The sequence below is a fragment of the Lycorma delicatula genome, chromosome 4, assembly GCF_047948215.1.
Source record: "Lycorma delicatula isolate Av1 chromosome 4, ASM4794821v1, whole genome shotgun sequence".
Taxonomy (NCBI): Eukaryota; Metazoa; Arthropoda; class Insecta; order Hemiptera; family Fulgoridae; genus Lycorma; species Lycorma delicatula.
In genome coordinates this window covers 202,380,020-202,396,009 of record NC_134458.1, presented here as the reverse complement: position 1 = coordinate 202,396,009, position 15,990 = coordinate 202,380,020, and the positions used below count along the sequence as shown (strand labels likewise).

The following is a 15,990-nucleotide window of genomic DNA, read 5'->3' as shown; positions in this document are numbered from 1 at the left end:
TTTAATTTTATGTAATATTCAGTATGTATATATATAATTACAACCGCGCACGTAAACATGATGATTGCACATATACATAAAAGCACATTCGGGTGCGCGCTTCAGTTATTTTTTTTGCCAAAAATTACAATTTTTTATTTTAATTTAAAGCAGAAATTTAAAAAAATCGAGTAGTGTAATTAACAATAGACATGTAACGTCTTCAATAATCATCTTAAAAGAAAAATAACTGAACCATAAATTATTATAGATTATAAAAAATATTACCGGTGATATGTGACGGGGTAATGATATGATTACACAATTTCTAAATTTATCAACTTAGCTGATTATTACGTATACAGTAAATACATCTACAATACAAATGCGCGCGCACCACCCACACACCGAAAGAGAGAGAGAGAGAGATCTATTTTTTATTAATACTAACATAAAGTAATGTGTGAAGTTTAATCTGTGTTTGTTTAGACATTTATATACTTTGTTCTTATTTATATATTTACTAGCTGCAGGATTTAATTTCCGGATAAACAAGATCCGGTCGATCAATAGCGTATTCGATGCGTTAAACAGTTAGTGCTCGATTTGCTGATACATACGCCGTTTGAATCGTGAAAATCGGACGAGCGGTTGCCGAGATATTACGGTGGTAATATCTCGGCAAAATTAATATTAAATATGTAATTTAACATTACATATTATAATTACATTAATTTAAAATTTAACATACAATAAATGGAATACTCGAGCGAATGCATAGTTGGTAGTTACAGTGTTAGATAACTTTTTTATATAGAAATTTTAGATTATTTAGAAATTTATATACTTCGTTCTTATATATTTACTAGCTGCAGGGCTAAACGATTAAATTATTTATAATTATTTAATGGGAAATCGTCGAGGGGGTCGAAAAATGTTTCCAGAGGGTTAGGACTGACCGTTTTCGAGATATTTGCAATTTTCATCCAAAAATTCGGATCCGGTTAAAAAGTACTAAATTTTCCCAGAACGTCGATATATATTTCGCTTATATATCGTTATGTATACGGTATAATAATAAAACAAGTATAGACCTGACCATGAGACATGTACTAACGAATCGAGATTTTCCGCTAGTGATCGGTACATTCCAATGCTAAGCTAAGGGAGACGCACACACAGACACAAATACAAATGCCGTTTAATAGGATAGGAATATAGTGCAAAACACTTAATTTTTTTCCCTCCGAGACAAACGTTTAGGTATTGCTTCACAGGCTGGAATAAAATGATACGATTGTGAATCTTGTAGCGTGTGAAAATGCCATATCTGACCGGGATTCGAACCAGAGACCTCCGAATGAAAGGCCAAGACGCTACAACTCACACCGTAGATGCCCGCTAAAAAGTTATATTATAAATTTTATCGTCTCATTTTCATTTTTATAACAGATTGTTACCTTAACACAGTTTGTAGAGAAACAGTAGAACAAATGACTGATGTACTAAAGGTCTCGGCATCGATTTTTAACTTGGACACCTCTCAGATTACAAGGTATTCCCATATGAGTATCACTCTCCTCTCAAAAAAAAAAAAAAAAAAAATCAGAAAATTCTAGATTCGATTCTTGGCTTGAATTATCATTAAAAACCGACGATTAACGTATTGAAGATTTCGAGTTGATTTTCGTTTTGGACACAAATTTGCGTTCGTAATCCTTACCCGCATGTCGTTCATAAAAAAAAAGAAATATTACAAACATTAGAATCACAATCTATTGGTATCTTATAAAAATAAATATATTTTTACATCGACATCTATATATAAATTCATAATAAAAGATTTTAAAAACCTACCGATATACTGAAGGTCTCAGATTCGAGTCCCATGTTAGAACACCACCATCGACAATTGTTTAGCTAGGTTTCATACACAAAAAAAAAAAACGTAACATGTCTCAATTCAATTCCTGACTTAAAGCATTTTTTTCAATAATTTCAATCGAAACAATGGCCACAACGAATATTAAAAAAAATAAATAAATCACTGATAAAGGCGTTGGTGATAAATTATAGTATATGGAACACATTAGAAGTGGTAACTGTTTAACCTTGAACGGTTGAATGTACATGAAGTGAGGAAGGGGGACCGAATCCCCTTCCGGTGGTACAGCAACCGTTGCTAAGACGTTGCCAGATAGACAGCGTGTCAAAAAAAATTGTTATGTCTTCCGCGTACTAAAGAAATACTCAATTGACGCGTCAAATTCCATCTATTAACAAATTTGAATCGACAGCGAATCAACATTAAATTATTTTTAATTTTTTTGGCATGTTAAAAATACAAAGGTTGATTGGGGATTCGGCACTTTCAGCAGCGCTTTATTTTAAAACCGATTAGTTTTGTAAACAAAAGACTCAAAATTGTATTAATCTTTCATATTCTCGTATTTCAAAATTTATGTAATTTAACATTACATATTATAATTACATTAATTTAAAATTTAACATACAATAAATGGAATACTCGAGCGAATACAAAATTGGTAGTTACAGTGATAGATAACTTTTTTTTTTAACCAACATAGCATGGAGGACCGAGTCGTATTAAAATGTACAACAAAAAAAATTATCGTGCAAAGATTGTTGCAAACTTCAGGCTTTATTTTTGTCTTAATGTACATAGTTTAGGCTTCAGAATTTTCTTTTTTTGTATGAAACGACAAAACCTAATGAGAAAATAATAAAAAAAAACATGAAATAATTGTTGACATTGATCTAAAGCCACGCGCGCGCGCACACACACACACACACTTCATGGCGGGTAGTAGCGCCTTTCTCTGCAATCCCGAAAAGTTTTGAATTCAAATTAAAAAATATATATATATATATATATTTTTTATCTTCAAAGATATGAACCACCCACCCTTATGCTGAGAGGAAAAAAAGGAAATATGGCCCACACCAATAAAGAAAATGCTGAAATTTTGGCAGAAACCTTCAATAGACTCCTCAACTGTGACGACCCCCCAGAGCTTTTTGAGATTGACACTGAAACTCCAGTTAAAACTTCACCAGTAAATATCAACCCGCCAACAATTCAAGAAGTTCTCGCAGCCTTAAATGAAATAAAAAACTACAAAGCAAGCGGAGAAGACCAGCTTTTCGCAGAACTCTGGAAACACTCATCAGTTTATTCAGTCAAAACTTCCCTACATCTATGCCTCGTGAAAATATGGAACGAAGAAAAACTTCCAGAACACTGGACCACAGCCCTCATCCATCCATTACATAAAAAAAGGGGATAAAACTAATCCTGAAAACTACAGAGGCATATCTCTCCTGGATTGCACATACAAAATCCTGTCGAGAATCATATACAACCGATGCAAAGACCAACTTGAACTGGAACTTGGGGAATACCAAGGGGGATTTAGGCCATGGAGAGGTTGCCCGGAGCAAATAATATCCCTAAAACTTATGATGGACTTCTATAAAAGACAGAAAAAACAACTAATAATCACCTTCGTCGACTTTAAAAGGGCCTATGATTGTATACACCGACCATCCGTGCTGAATATTCTGAGAAACCTGGGCCTTCACCCTAAACTCGTAAACATGATAAAATTAACTTTAACCAATACCCAGTCCAGAGTGAAATTCAGAGGTGAACTCTCTCAACCCTTCTACATAAAAACTGGATTGAGGCAAGGAGACGGCCTCTCACCACTCCTTTTTAACTGCGCCCTTGAATTTGTCATGAGAAAATGGTATGAAATAAATCCCAAAAATATAAAAATGGGTACTAAGAAAAACTCCATCACACTAAATTGCCTAGGATTTGCAGATGACCTCACTCTTTTAGCAAATAATATTCAAGAAGCCAAAACACAAATCATGAGCCTTCAAAACCTAGCACAAAAGATAGGGCTTCATATCTCTTTCGAAAAAACTGAACTAATGGCCATAGATCCTCTGGTAATAGAGCGCATTACGGTAAACAATCAGAAAATTAAACTAGTAAAACAATTTAAATATCTAGGGGAAATAATAACTTATAATTTAAATGAAAAAGTGACATGGCAAAACAGGACAAATAAAATGATTAAATGCCAAAAATTAACAAAAAATGCCTTTCTGCTAAAACAAAACTTAAACATTATAAAACTGTAGTACAGCCAGAAGTCACCTACGGAAGCGAGACCCTTTTCAAAATCACTCAGAAAAACTGAATTGAAAAAATTCTGAAAATAGAGAGGAGAATTGTCAGAACGTGTATCAATAAAAAACACCAAAAAGAAGGCCAATGGTGGATTGTGCCAAATGAGGTGGTGTATCGAGAAATAGAGCCTGTTACTGATACTATGCGGAAAAAAAGAATCTCTTTCTTCGGTCATCTCATAAGGACACCACAAACAAGACTGTCAAGAAATATCATTGAAAAGCTCTGGTTCCAAAAGCTAGAAGTAGGATGGATCAAAGAAATTAGAGAAGATATGAAAGAATTGGGAATTTCCCTGACTGACCTAAAGAATAAAACTGGAAAAATTACAAAGCTAAAAGATAAAAGCATTAGATTTAAACAAAAGACAGACAAACGACAAAATACAATGAAGAGGGTGTTTACGGATGAAGAAAAGAAAGCAAGATCTGAACGAATGAAGAAATACTGGGCAGCTCGAAAGAGTAAAATAACACGCTTTTCTCAGAAAAGATCCAACTAAAATGAACTTAAGTGGTCCCATGTTGGCCGTAAAAGCATAATAATAATAAAAATGAGAAAATGGATATTCAGCAAATATTATTTATTGCAACGATCAAATATTTCAATCATTTCTAGATCGTATTTTAAATTTAATGACTTCATCTCCTCGCATCAAATAAGATACTCCTCTTGGAAGACAGATTCAGAACATTTATTATCATAATTTATCGCTAAGAATTTTAGTTCATCCCCTTTTTCAGCACTAGCTGATCTAGCAAAAGAACTTGAAAACTTTATGAAGATTCTTGGAATGCCATTTAACTGTCTACGCATGCGTTTGGATTGCGATAAGCAAGTGTTGCATTTCTGGCTTGCGGGAAATCCCCCAAGAAAGGGGTCAAACCATTTTTGGTGGGAGGGGGTCCGAGGGACCACCTCCGACTAGGTTATATTATATCAACATAACCTTTTTTTCATGCATCAAAAATCTTAACTAGAATTCTATACAGAAGAATTGAGAAGAGAGTGGAAGAAGTGTTAGGAGAAGACCAATTTGGTTTTAGGAAAAGCATAGGGACAAGGGAAGTAATTTTAGGCCTCAGATTAATAGTAGAAGGAAGATTAAAGAAAAACAAACCGACATACTCGGCATTTATAGACCTAGAAAAGGCATTTGATAATGTAGACTGGAATAAAATGTTCAGCATTTAAAAAAAATTAGGGTTCAAATACAGAGATAGAAGGATTGCTAACATTTACAGGAACCAAACAACAGTAATAATCGAAGAACATAAGAAAGAAGCCATAATAAGAAAGAGAGTACGACAAGGATGTTCCCTATCCCGGTTACTTTTTAATCTTTACATAGAACTAGCACTTGATGTTAAAGAACAATTTAGATCCGAAGTAACAGTACAAGGTGAGAAGATAAAGATGGTATGATTTGCTGATGATATACTAATTCTAGCCGAGAGTAAAAAGGATTTAGAAGAAACAATGAACGTCATGGATGAAGCCCCAGGCAAGAACTATTGCATGAAAATAAACAAAAGTAATGAAATTAGTAGAAATAACAAAGATGAACCGCTGAATGTGAAAACAGGAGGAGAAAAGATTACAGAGGTAGAAGAATTTTATTATCTGGGAAGTAGAAATACTAAAGATGGATGAAGCAGGAGCGATATAAAATGCTGAATAGCACAGGCGAAACGAGCCTTCAGTCAGAAAAATAATTTGTTTACATAAAAAATTAATTTAAATGTCAGGAAAAGATTTTTGAAAGTATGTGTTTGGAGCGTCGCTTTATATGGAAGTGAAACTTGGACGATCGAAGTACTGAGAAGAAAAGATTAGAAGCTTTTGAAATGCGGTGCTATAGGAGAATGTTAAAAATCAGACTGGTGGATAAAGTGACAAATGAAGAGGTGTTGCGGAAAATAGATGAAGAAAGAAGCGTTTGGAAAAATATAGTTAAAAGAAGAGTCAGACTTATAGGCCACATAAAGAAGACAAAAAATAACCTTTTTTTTTCTCTTGTTTAACCTCCAGGTCCACAGTTAGGTATTGCTTCAGAGGATGAGATGAAAGATTTGTAGCGTGTGTGAAAATGCCATGCCTTTCTTTTTCCTGTTTAGCCTCCGGGAATTACCGTTCAGATAATACTTCAAAGGATGAGTGAGAATGATATGTATGAGTGTAGTCTTGTACAATCTCAGTTCGACCATTTCTGTGATGTGTGGTTAATTGAAACCAACCACCAAAGAACACCGATATCCACGATCTAGTATTCAAATCTGACTTTACTTGGATTTGAACACTGGAACTCTCGACTTCCAAAACAGTTGATATGGGAAGACGCGTTCACCACGTGACCAACCGATGGGGTGCAAATGCCACACCTTGTATCAACATAACCTAACCGAACATAACTTACGTAAGCTATCCTCTTATAACTAATGTTAAATACATATTTTATGAATACCCTCTTATATGTTAAATACATATTTTATGAATACCCTCTTATAACTAATGTTACATACATATTCTATGAATGATGTATGGAGAATATGTAAAATGATCGGTATACTTAATAGATTATATACGTACAAATATGTTTAATAGTTTGAAAATGCTTTAAACCACTTAAAAACTTTAGTTTGAGACAGAGCATCATTTCCATACGCCCGTTTTAATTTTGAAAAAGTTTCAGTAGCAGTCTCACCGAGTTTAACACAAAACTTAATTGCACAACGTTGCTAATAATTAGTATCACTCATTTTTGTAACGCACAAGAAAAACTCATTTCACGAAAAGTTCGTTTACATCTCATGCGGCAACAATAGACTAAATATATTAATACCTAATATAAATCAGCTGTTCATATAACCATGTTTGTGTAACTTTGCAGTGTTGTCACTTTGGCTGCCAAAAAAAAAAAACTAGTGTACTTTATTTAGAGACCCGTAAATAAAATAATTTAATAAAAACAAAGGCTTATTCATTTTTCTTTTGAATTAAGCCCATTTTTATTATCAATTCCCTTTCTCCACTAAAAATAATGAAAAGTTGACAAAATATTATTTAAGCATATGCTAATTTAGTTTTTACACGACTGCTCAAAATGGATTGTAATGTATTTAGGGTGTGTGTGTATATATTTTTTCCACTGTAGCGGCTCAATGGCTGAACTGATTTAGATGGATGACCCTATGTTGGAATCCTTACATTACCGGAGTTGTGTAGGCTACAAAAAAAATATATATATATATAAATATATATATTTATTTATTGACACTTAGTAATATTCTAAGTAAATATAAATATTAGTTTGCTACAGCTGAATAAATCTATACATATTACATGACTGCCCAAGAACGATTAAAATATTTACGGTGTACATATGTATGTCATTACTACTAAAATTCATGTTGGCATCGTCGGTCAGACTGATTCGCCGTAATCATCTGTTTGCGAGTTAGGTTAGTTGAATTAAAACTATAGCAAGTTATTGTAAGTTGATTGTCGATAGTTTATATTCGTTACTTGTTTATTCGATGTAAGTTAATTACGCTAATATTAATATTTAATGACTACTAATGTAAAATATGTATTTTTTGGCAACTGTAGTTTCTATTTTTTCTATTCTTTTAAAATGCAGTTTCAAAGAAAAAATAATGAAGTTTGTCCTTTTTGTGTAGTTTCTTATTTATAGTTTTTGCTTTTTTAATAATTTATTCTTTAACGTATTTTTAAATGTTTATTGTTTTATCCTTTTAAGTACGTAATAAGTAACAATAGTTTTGTTTTCACAGACAATTGTTTAATCATTTCTAGATTATATAGTAATAATACGTTTCTTCAACGTTGTGAACGTCATCAAAAATATACACAGAAAATTATAGTAAGAGTTTAGGAGAAAAGGTTTTGTCAATGTTATTTTAAAAATTAATATTTAGGTTGGAACAGCATGATGAAACATTATTACACGTTAAATTATTTACCATTAATATTTTAATTAGCGACTGTATGGAAACAAGCTTGTGCTTATTGTATTGTATTGTATGTTTCTTTTTAGTTATTTACACATTTACCCAGATTTGTATTTCAGTAACAAAGAATTGAACCAAAAAACTGAAAAAACTTGCTTGTAACTTATATCTATTTACAGATAAATACATAAGTAAACAAAACCCTTTTTTTAATGATTTTATTTTTCCACTACTTTTTGAATAAAGTTGCTGCTAATTTGAAATTATATTCAGCCAGAGTTGAAGAATAAATATCTTATGAGTGGACTGTAAGGTTTTTAAAAGTGTATAAAATTATTTATCAATTTCTGTTTTTGTATTTATTGATTGCAGTCCTGATAAAGTTTCATGAGTATTATTTCAGAATTATTTTTATTAATTTTTTATCTAAAAACCATTACCATATCTCTTTTTATTTGGTAATCCTGAGCAGTTACTTGATCAACATTAATTTGTTTTATACTTTAATATGTGCTTAGGATCAGCAAAACACAAGATGTAAATTTTGAAAACAGATTTGGACAGCGGGTGACCCATCCAAGGTCAAAGTCCACGCCACATTATCGGTACTATAGTCAATTAACTATCAGTTTTGTGAGTTATTGAGACATGGTCTCAGATATTAATCCATTCTGTGGAGAAAGGTTAGGGTTAAGGTTAGATTTTTGTGGAGAGAATTTAGGGATAAATTACGAAAGTTTGGTAATACTTAACTCTGTCTTGTAGGAAAAGTGGCTGAATTTATGTTATAATGGAAATATACTTATTACAGAGAGAGACTATACTACTCGTTCGACACTGTTGGTCTTGTGTACGATGGATAATCAGCTTACAAAGAGCCGCATCAGTCATCTTCAGCTGACTGAGTCTTTGACTGAATAACTATTAAGGTAGTTTATAGTTTTAACTACAAAACTGTATGTAACCTCTCTCCACAGAACTCTAACCTTCACCTTAAACCCTAACCTCTCTACACAGAATGGATTATTATCTTAACAGGTCACCATAACTCACAAAACTGATTGTTAATTGACTAAAATATTGATATCCTCGGCTTGGATTTTTACCTTCTACAGATCATTGCTGTCCAAACCATTTATCATTTAGATATTGTATTTAACTAATTCTAAGCATATCTATTATTAGTAGGAGAGCTGTTAAACATTTTAGGTTAGGTATTTGATGCTCTGTGAAAATTTGTGTAATACTACTTTTTTAATGTGTGAATACAAAATCAAAGACCTGGCTGAAGCATAGTGGGAGCCTAGCAAACCCTTGAATTTTTATTTGGCAAAAAAAATTGCTTGAGGCATTTTGAAATTTTAATACTTGTAAATTTAGTGTTTAATGAAATAAGAAATAAAAAAGCCAGATTATTTAGTCGGGTTTAAAATTTTCCCAGGCTGTTTCAAAATTGTATTTCATAAATATTGAAACAGTATATAAGTATAAATAGATTGGTTTAAAAATTTCAATGAATGTAATGTTTTATAGTTTGCAGCGATTTTATTGTTTTCATTATAAATACTTAAATTTTAATTTTAATGTTTTTATTTTTGAAGGTAATGGATGTACCTTTAAAGAATATCTACACATTTGAAGCTCTGTCCTCTAACAGTATCAAACTAGAAATTGAAGATGATAGCGCAGAGGAAACATTATGCTTGTTTTTACCACATCACCCGATTGATGATATTACATCTGATTGTGTAAGTATAATTTGATTTATGTTTTTTTGTTTATGTCATATAGGAAGTGTCATCACATCATTAAACTTAACATTAAAATGTTGATTTTATGTTTTAGGATAGTGATTCTTTCCAAGTGAAAGAGGAGCCACTTGGTAATGGTTGTGATAATTATAATGAAGTAACTGATCCTCTTGCGTTTGAAGGGATCAAGTTAATTAAATCTGAAGATCATGCAATTAAAAATGAAGTGGTAAGTTTTATTGTGCATTTATTTTATATTGAAAGTAACGTATGAAGTTTATACTAGCCATCTCAGAGTGTATTCATCGGAGTATTATAGGAATGAAAGTTTATGTATGCACTTAATGTCGATTCTTTAATTTGACTTCATTGCATTTTCTATCATGTTTTGATTCTTTCTTTAGTAATTCTTGAATTTAAAAGTTTAACTTACACGTACTGGGGAGCATTACAGTTCTGATGCTTTACCACATTGGCCAAAACAATACGACTGTTTTTATTATGATAATGCGCGTGTACACATGTCTCGGATTGTAGATGCAAAACTCCATGAAAATGTATGCTTTGACAGTGGCAAGTTGAAGCATGTGCTGTATTTACTTGATTTTACACCTATTGATTACTTACTCTTCCAAAACCTGAAAAAATGGCTCGCTAGACAAAGATTCATTTTAAATGATACAAAAGGTGGGATAACTGCTTACTTCACGGAGTTGGACAAATCACATCATACTGAAAATATTAAAAAGTTGGAAATTCTATGTAAATTATCAAATTGTAAGGGAACTTAGTTGAAAGATAAAAAAAAAATTTTTGAAATCTTCGGTTTTGTTTGTCAGGCCAAGAACTTTCTGAACAACCCCTATATTTGTTTTTAATTGACTTATAAAATTATTATTTATTAATTAGTATTTATTATCTGGTATGTATTTATAAGATTTAAGATTAGAATTTAAAATATTAGGTAACATTATCTCTAAAGGCAAATGATGTAATGATAAAAATTTCACTATAAGAAATATTAACATTGACGTCAGTAAGATTAGAAAAAAACTATATCAAGAAAATTAACGCAACAGTTTAGCATATTATATGATTGTCAAAAATTACAATATATAGAATAATCTGTAAGGTGAGAATAGTAGCATTTTTAACATTTAAATTGCATGATAACATTTAACAAAAGAAATGTATTTGATGTTTTCCCGTACAGAACCTGGTTTATAAAAGTCACCTAATATTAATAATAATTTAACTGTGGCTGCACTTTTAATGTGTGTGGTGAGTGAATTAGATACAATTTATTTTTGTCTTATAAATATACAAAACTTCATATTTACTTTGTAGAATCATTTTTTGTTTTTTATTATAGCAAGTAGATTTAGTGCAACTGAAAGAGGAATCATGTGGTTGATGGTAATATTAAAAAAAGATCTTTTAGCAATTAAGGAGAACGACTTTGTTATATCAGAAAATTTGAAAGTGAAGCGGTAAGCGTGGTTGATTATGCATACAGTGGAACATCAGCTATCCAATTGGACCTTTGCAAGACCAAATATGTGTAATTTAAAAAAAGGTTTATCATATTATACTAGACATATTCTATTATTTAACGGGTAACTAAGTAAAAATAAAAAGAAAAGTTTTTCAGTAAAATTAAAAATAAATTTTGAACATACGTACAAAGTAACAAAAAATTTATATGGTAAAAAATAAACAATATTATGTTGGAAAAAGTACAATCTGTAGAAATTTGCTTTTATAATGAGTTTAACATAGGCCCATATCTATATACGTGTTTGATAAATGCAAATGAATTGAAGAAAAGTCTGTTAAAAAAACCAGTAAAATAAAGATTGATAAAAAACTTCCAGTTGAAGCAAAGATGTATTTGAATAGTGTTAAAATTTTCAAATAATAATGTATTTTTTTTTTTTAAATTGCCGAGTCTGAATTTAAAAAGTCCAGTTAGTTTGACGTCTGGAAAATTGGGGCCCCTGCTATTTATCTTCTCATTACATATATCTCATTTGGCCTTGTTGGTGTTGCTTTTTTGTTTTCTAATTAAACAAATTGCAACCTACACATTAAGAAAATAAAACCTGTATCTATTTTTAATAACTTGTGTTATATTTCATCGATAGAAAATTTATATAAAAATTAATTAAAACAACTTTTTTCTTTTTTTTGGTCTATTTCTGTCTCAGTTCTTGATTTTTGTATAATTTTTAGCAATTAGACTTAGATTTTTAATGGTATTTGTTACCAAAAATATCTATTTTAAATTGAATTTTATGATGTATATAATGGTATTATTAAGTTGCAGGTAGAATAAAAAAAAATGATTTAATATTAGTTCGTTTTCATATTTTGCAAGGTTTTTTCATTATCCTTTTTTTTTTTAAAGGAATCTGAGATCTTATTGAATGATGATGTTGCATCGCAACCTAATCTTAATATGAGAACCAATGAACAAATAAATGATTTACGCCCGATGAAGATAGAAGAAGAGATGTGGTTTTATCCAGGTCATGTAAGTATTAATTACTGGATCATGTAATAAACATGATTTCTCCTCTTGTTTATTTCATAAATATATGTATGTACTTTGTATATATGTATATTTTATTACTTTTACTGTTATAAAAAAAAATTGTATTTATTTCTATTAGTTCTATTTAATTAATACTGACTTATGCTATGTGTAAATGATAAATTATCAGTGTGTGAGAGTAAATTTTTGTTTGAAAATTTGGTGATAACTAAATATATGTATTATAATCTGTTGATAAAATTCACATTTCAATAAGCTCCAGGTGATTTGATTTTAATTGTTCCGGTTGTAAAATTTGAATATTTTACCAGGTAAGCAATTTAAAATGGACCTGACACAGAGAGAAACACACAACGCCAGCGGAAACAGTCTGGTTTGTGTGGGTTCCACCTAGTTGGTTACTATTTGCTATGTTTCTGAAAATATTCAGAAGTTATTATACTAGGTTGTTTGTAAGGGTTTGGCATTTGTTTTTGGTTTCTATCTTTGGGTATTTTATTTCAAATTTTTGGTTACGTAATTAGCCTAGGTTGGTTATCTAGGCTATCTGTTGGAGTGGGTGGGTTTATTCTCTTTGAACTACTCTATTGGCACAGGAACTGTCTATTAGTCAGTTTTTATTTATTGTTATTGGTTTTTGTTATGTTTAATAATTTTTGGTCTGTTAATTTTGATTTTGTTGAAATTTCATACATTTGTTTAATTTGAACAGCTGTCAATGACAGCTGTTTGTGTTGATAGTTTTTATTTGTATTGTGTGTTTATTATTGTGCACCCACTTTGTTTAACAAAAGATAATGACTGTATGTATGTCTATTAGACTTTAATCTGAGATTTTACGTGAAAATTTTCTTACCTGAATTTTCATGTAGTCAATCCAACACGGGTTAAGTGGTGTGAATTTCTTGTACTTGTGGATTTACCCATTTAGTTCACTATATAGTGGATTGTTGATCGAGGGTATGTCTGACACAGTTGACATTAAGAAACAGGGTAAGCCCAAGTGGGTTAAACCTGGTGAGGTGTTGCAGCTTGCTGGCTCTTCCTCCTCTTCTGGGGAGGATAAGTCGCAAGTTGAGCCATCGACCTGGGCTGGAAAGGTTAAGGTTTTGGTTCAAGAATCAGGGAAAACCGTTAGAAAGGCAGGTACCTTTGCTCCCTTTCAGACTTCATGAACGAAACTGCCCAATGATTCCATCTTTTCTCATCATAACAGATACTGACTTTTGGTATGTCTCATTCATTTTTTATTCCTGTGTGGTGTTTTCACTATACCAAATTTGACAATTGTGTCTTTAACTATCCCAAATGTATGAAAAGTTGCCTCATCTCTAAATAAAATATCATTATAATTAGGATTGTTTTCAAAATGATGATTGCCTCTGCTACAAGCTGATATTGGCAACGAACGTTTGGTTTAATGTGATGTATTTGTAACTTGTACACTTGCAAATGGAGGAATTTGCAGTCCATACCTAGACCACCTAATAGACTTACCTAGACTGGCAGTGAACTCATTGCTTACTTGATTCACAGTCTCTTGTAATTAAAAAAACCTTTTGATTTCCAGTTTGTGAAACCAAGCTTCCAGTCTCTCTTGAAGTCATATGTTTGGAATATGATGTCTTGGATGTAGGAGAATTGATATTTAATTCAGTTTGTACAAGCCGTTGAACATGCATAACTAATTGAAACTACTAATCAAAGCATGTATCTTGACAGTTGCATTGGAGTTGGCTTGTCTGCATTTGTGTATTCTGCTGAATCTGAGAGTATACTGAACAAATCTTGGGGATATATCCTGTCGTTTGAGCTTATGTTGTAAGAGATTTCAAGAACTGGTTTCCTAAATAGGGCCATTAGTTTTAGATACCTTCACCCCAGACATTGTGTATATAAAATGTGTGGGTTTGTAGATGTGATCAATATGAATATAGAAGTAATAAATATATTGACCTGTTATAAATTTGCTAAATAATTAGTTTTGTTGGTTTTCTTAGAACATGCATTTCATAATAAAGTTTCACTCAAGATTATAAACATACTATAAAATAAGTAAAGTTCCTTATTATACTAAAGTTAACTCTGATTAATTAATATTCAATACCATGTTGATTATGAATATATGTTTAAATTATTCAATTTTTTATACATATTTTGTGGTTTTTTGAAAGATAACACTTATTAATGTTATTGTAATTAAAATAATTTTTTATTAATTTATAATTATAACAAAAAATAACTTTTGTCAAAAGTCATTTAATAATAAAAGCGCTTTAAACAAACATATTAATATTCATACAAAAGAGAAAAATTATATTTCTAACTTTTGTCAAAAGTCTTTTAATACTAAATACAATTTAGTGAGACATCTTAATATTCATACAAAAGAGAAAAATTAATTTATAACTTCTGTCAGAAGATGTTTAATCATTTTTCTAATTTAAAGCTGCGTATTAATTTGCATCCCAAAGGGAAAAATTATGCATGTAAATTTTCCCCAAAGGTCTTTTAATTGCAGTTGTGATTTTAAAACACATATTAATTTCCACTTAAAGAAAAAAATTAATATTTGTAACATTTATCAAAAATCTTTTGATCAGATTTATATTTTGGAAAGACATCTTAACAATATCCTTATTAGAGAATCATTATGACCTTTTAAGAAAATTGATTAAGGAAAAAAGTAATAGCATTCTTTAATATGTGTATAATTTAAAACTAGTATGACAAAATTTTTCTAATGTTTATAATGTAACGTTACATTTTTCTCATTTTTGTATGTTACAACTTAAGGCAGGGAATTTCTATCTTGTTTGCCTCAAACGCAGATTTGTATATTACTGTAGTTTATAGTACATGATGAGTATGTTTATGAACATTTTAAGCCCTGAACCATGGCAGTCAGAAAATTTGGTGTAAAAAAGTTGTGTAAAGTTCTCAAGTGAGACTTTAGTCCAAATCACAAGTTTAAATGTGTTTTTGTTGAACATTTTTTTTTCAAGTTTATATGTAATTTTATATTAAATTTAATATTAACTTAATTTTTTTATATTAATTTAATATTTAATATTATATTTAATTTTATATTAACTTCATATCGTGTGTCTTACATTTGAGTAATGTTTTCAAATATTAAAACCAAACAAGCTTGAACAAACAATAATATTCAGATTTAAATATTATTAAGAATATTTTTTTTTGGATATGAAAAGCTTTTGTTCATTAAGACTAAAAAGTAAAAAATAAAAATAAAAAATTACAATAATATATTTGATTATATATAAAAAATTATTTTTTAAAAAAGCTTTTATTTAACTAATATTTATATTAACATTAATAAAAAAAGGCAAACAAATTAGACAACCCTCTAAAAAGTAAAAAATAAGAATTAAATCAAATTGATAATTTTAAACAAAAAAATATAATATATTAACAAATATAAAAATGCACTGAAAAGTAAAAAATGATTATATAAATGTCTAATAAATAACCAATAAATAAATGTAATAA

The 15,990-nt window shown here is 30.3% G+C and overlaps 2 protein-coding genes across 9 annotated transcripts in view; one reads left to right on the top strand and one right to left on the bottom strand.

Moving 5' to 3' along the window:
- The window catches only part of LOC142324219 (uncharacterized), a 107,910-nt gene extending 100,838 nt beyond the window's left edge, over nucleotides 1-7,072 (bottom strand). Inside the window, exon 1 of one of the 2 annotated variants that reach the window (XM_075365028.1) lies at nucleotides 6,791-7,072. The gene's annotated coding sequence lies outside the window, so the exon portion shown is untranslated. The remainder of the gene's footprint in view (nucleotides 1-6,790) is intronic. The other variant, XM_075365030.1, reaches the window with a different exon arrangement.
- Nucleotides 7,073-7,635: 563 nt separating this feature from the next.
- LOC142324217 (uncharacterized) overlaps nucleotides 7,636-15,990 on the top strand; it is a 121,215-nt gene continuing 112,860 nt past the window's right edge. For 2 of the 7 annotated variants that reach the window (XM_075365019.1, XM_075365020.1), the window contains exons 1-4: nucleotides 7,638-7,739; nucleotides 9,774-9,920; nucleotides 10,018-10,152; nucleotides 12,331-12,456. In XM_075365019.1, coding sequence (XP_075221134.1) covers nucleotides 9,777-9,920; nucleotides 10,018-10,152; nucleotides 12,331-12,456 — 405 coding nt within the window. In that variant the 5' untranslated portion in view covers nucleotides 7,638-7,739; nucleotides 9,774-9,776. Of the gene's footprint in view, nucleotides 7,740-9,773; nucleotides 9,921-10,017; nucleotides 10,153-12,330; nucleotides 12,457-15,990 lie in introns of all 7 variants that reach the window. The other 5 variants (XM_075365025.1, XM_075365022.1, XM_075365023.1 and 2 more) reach the window with 5 other exon arrangements.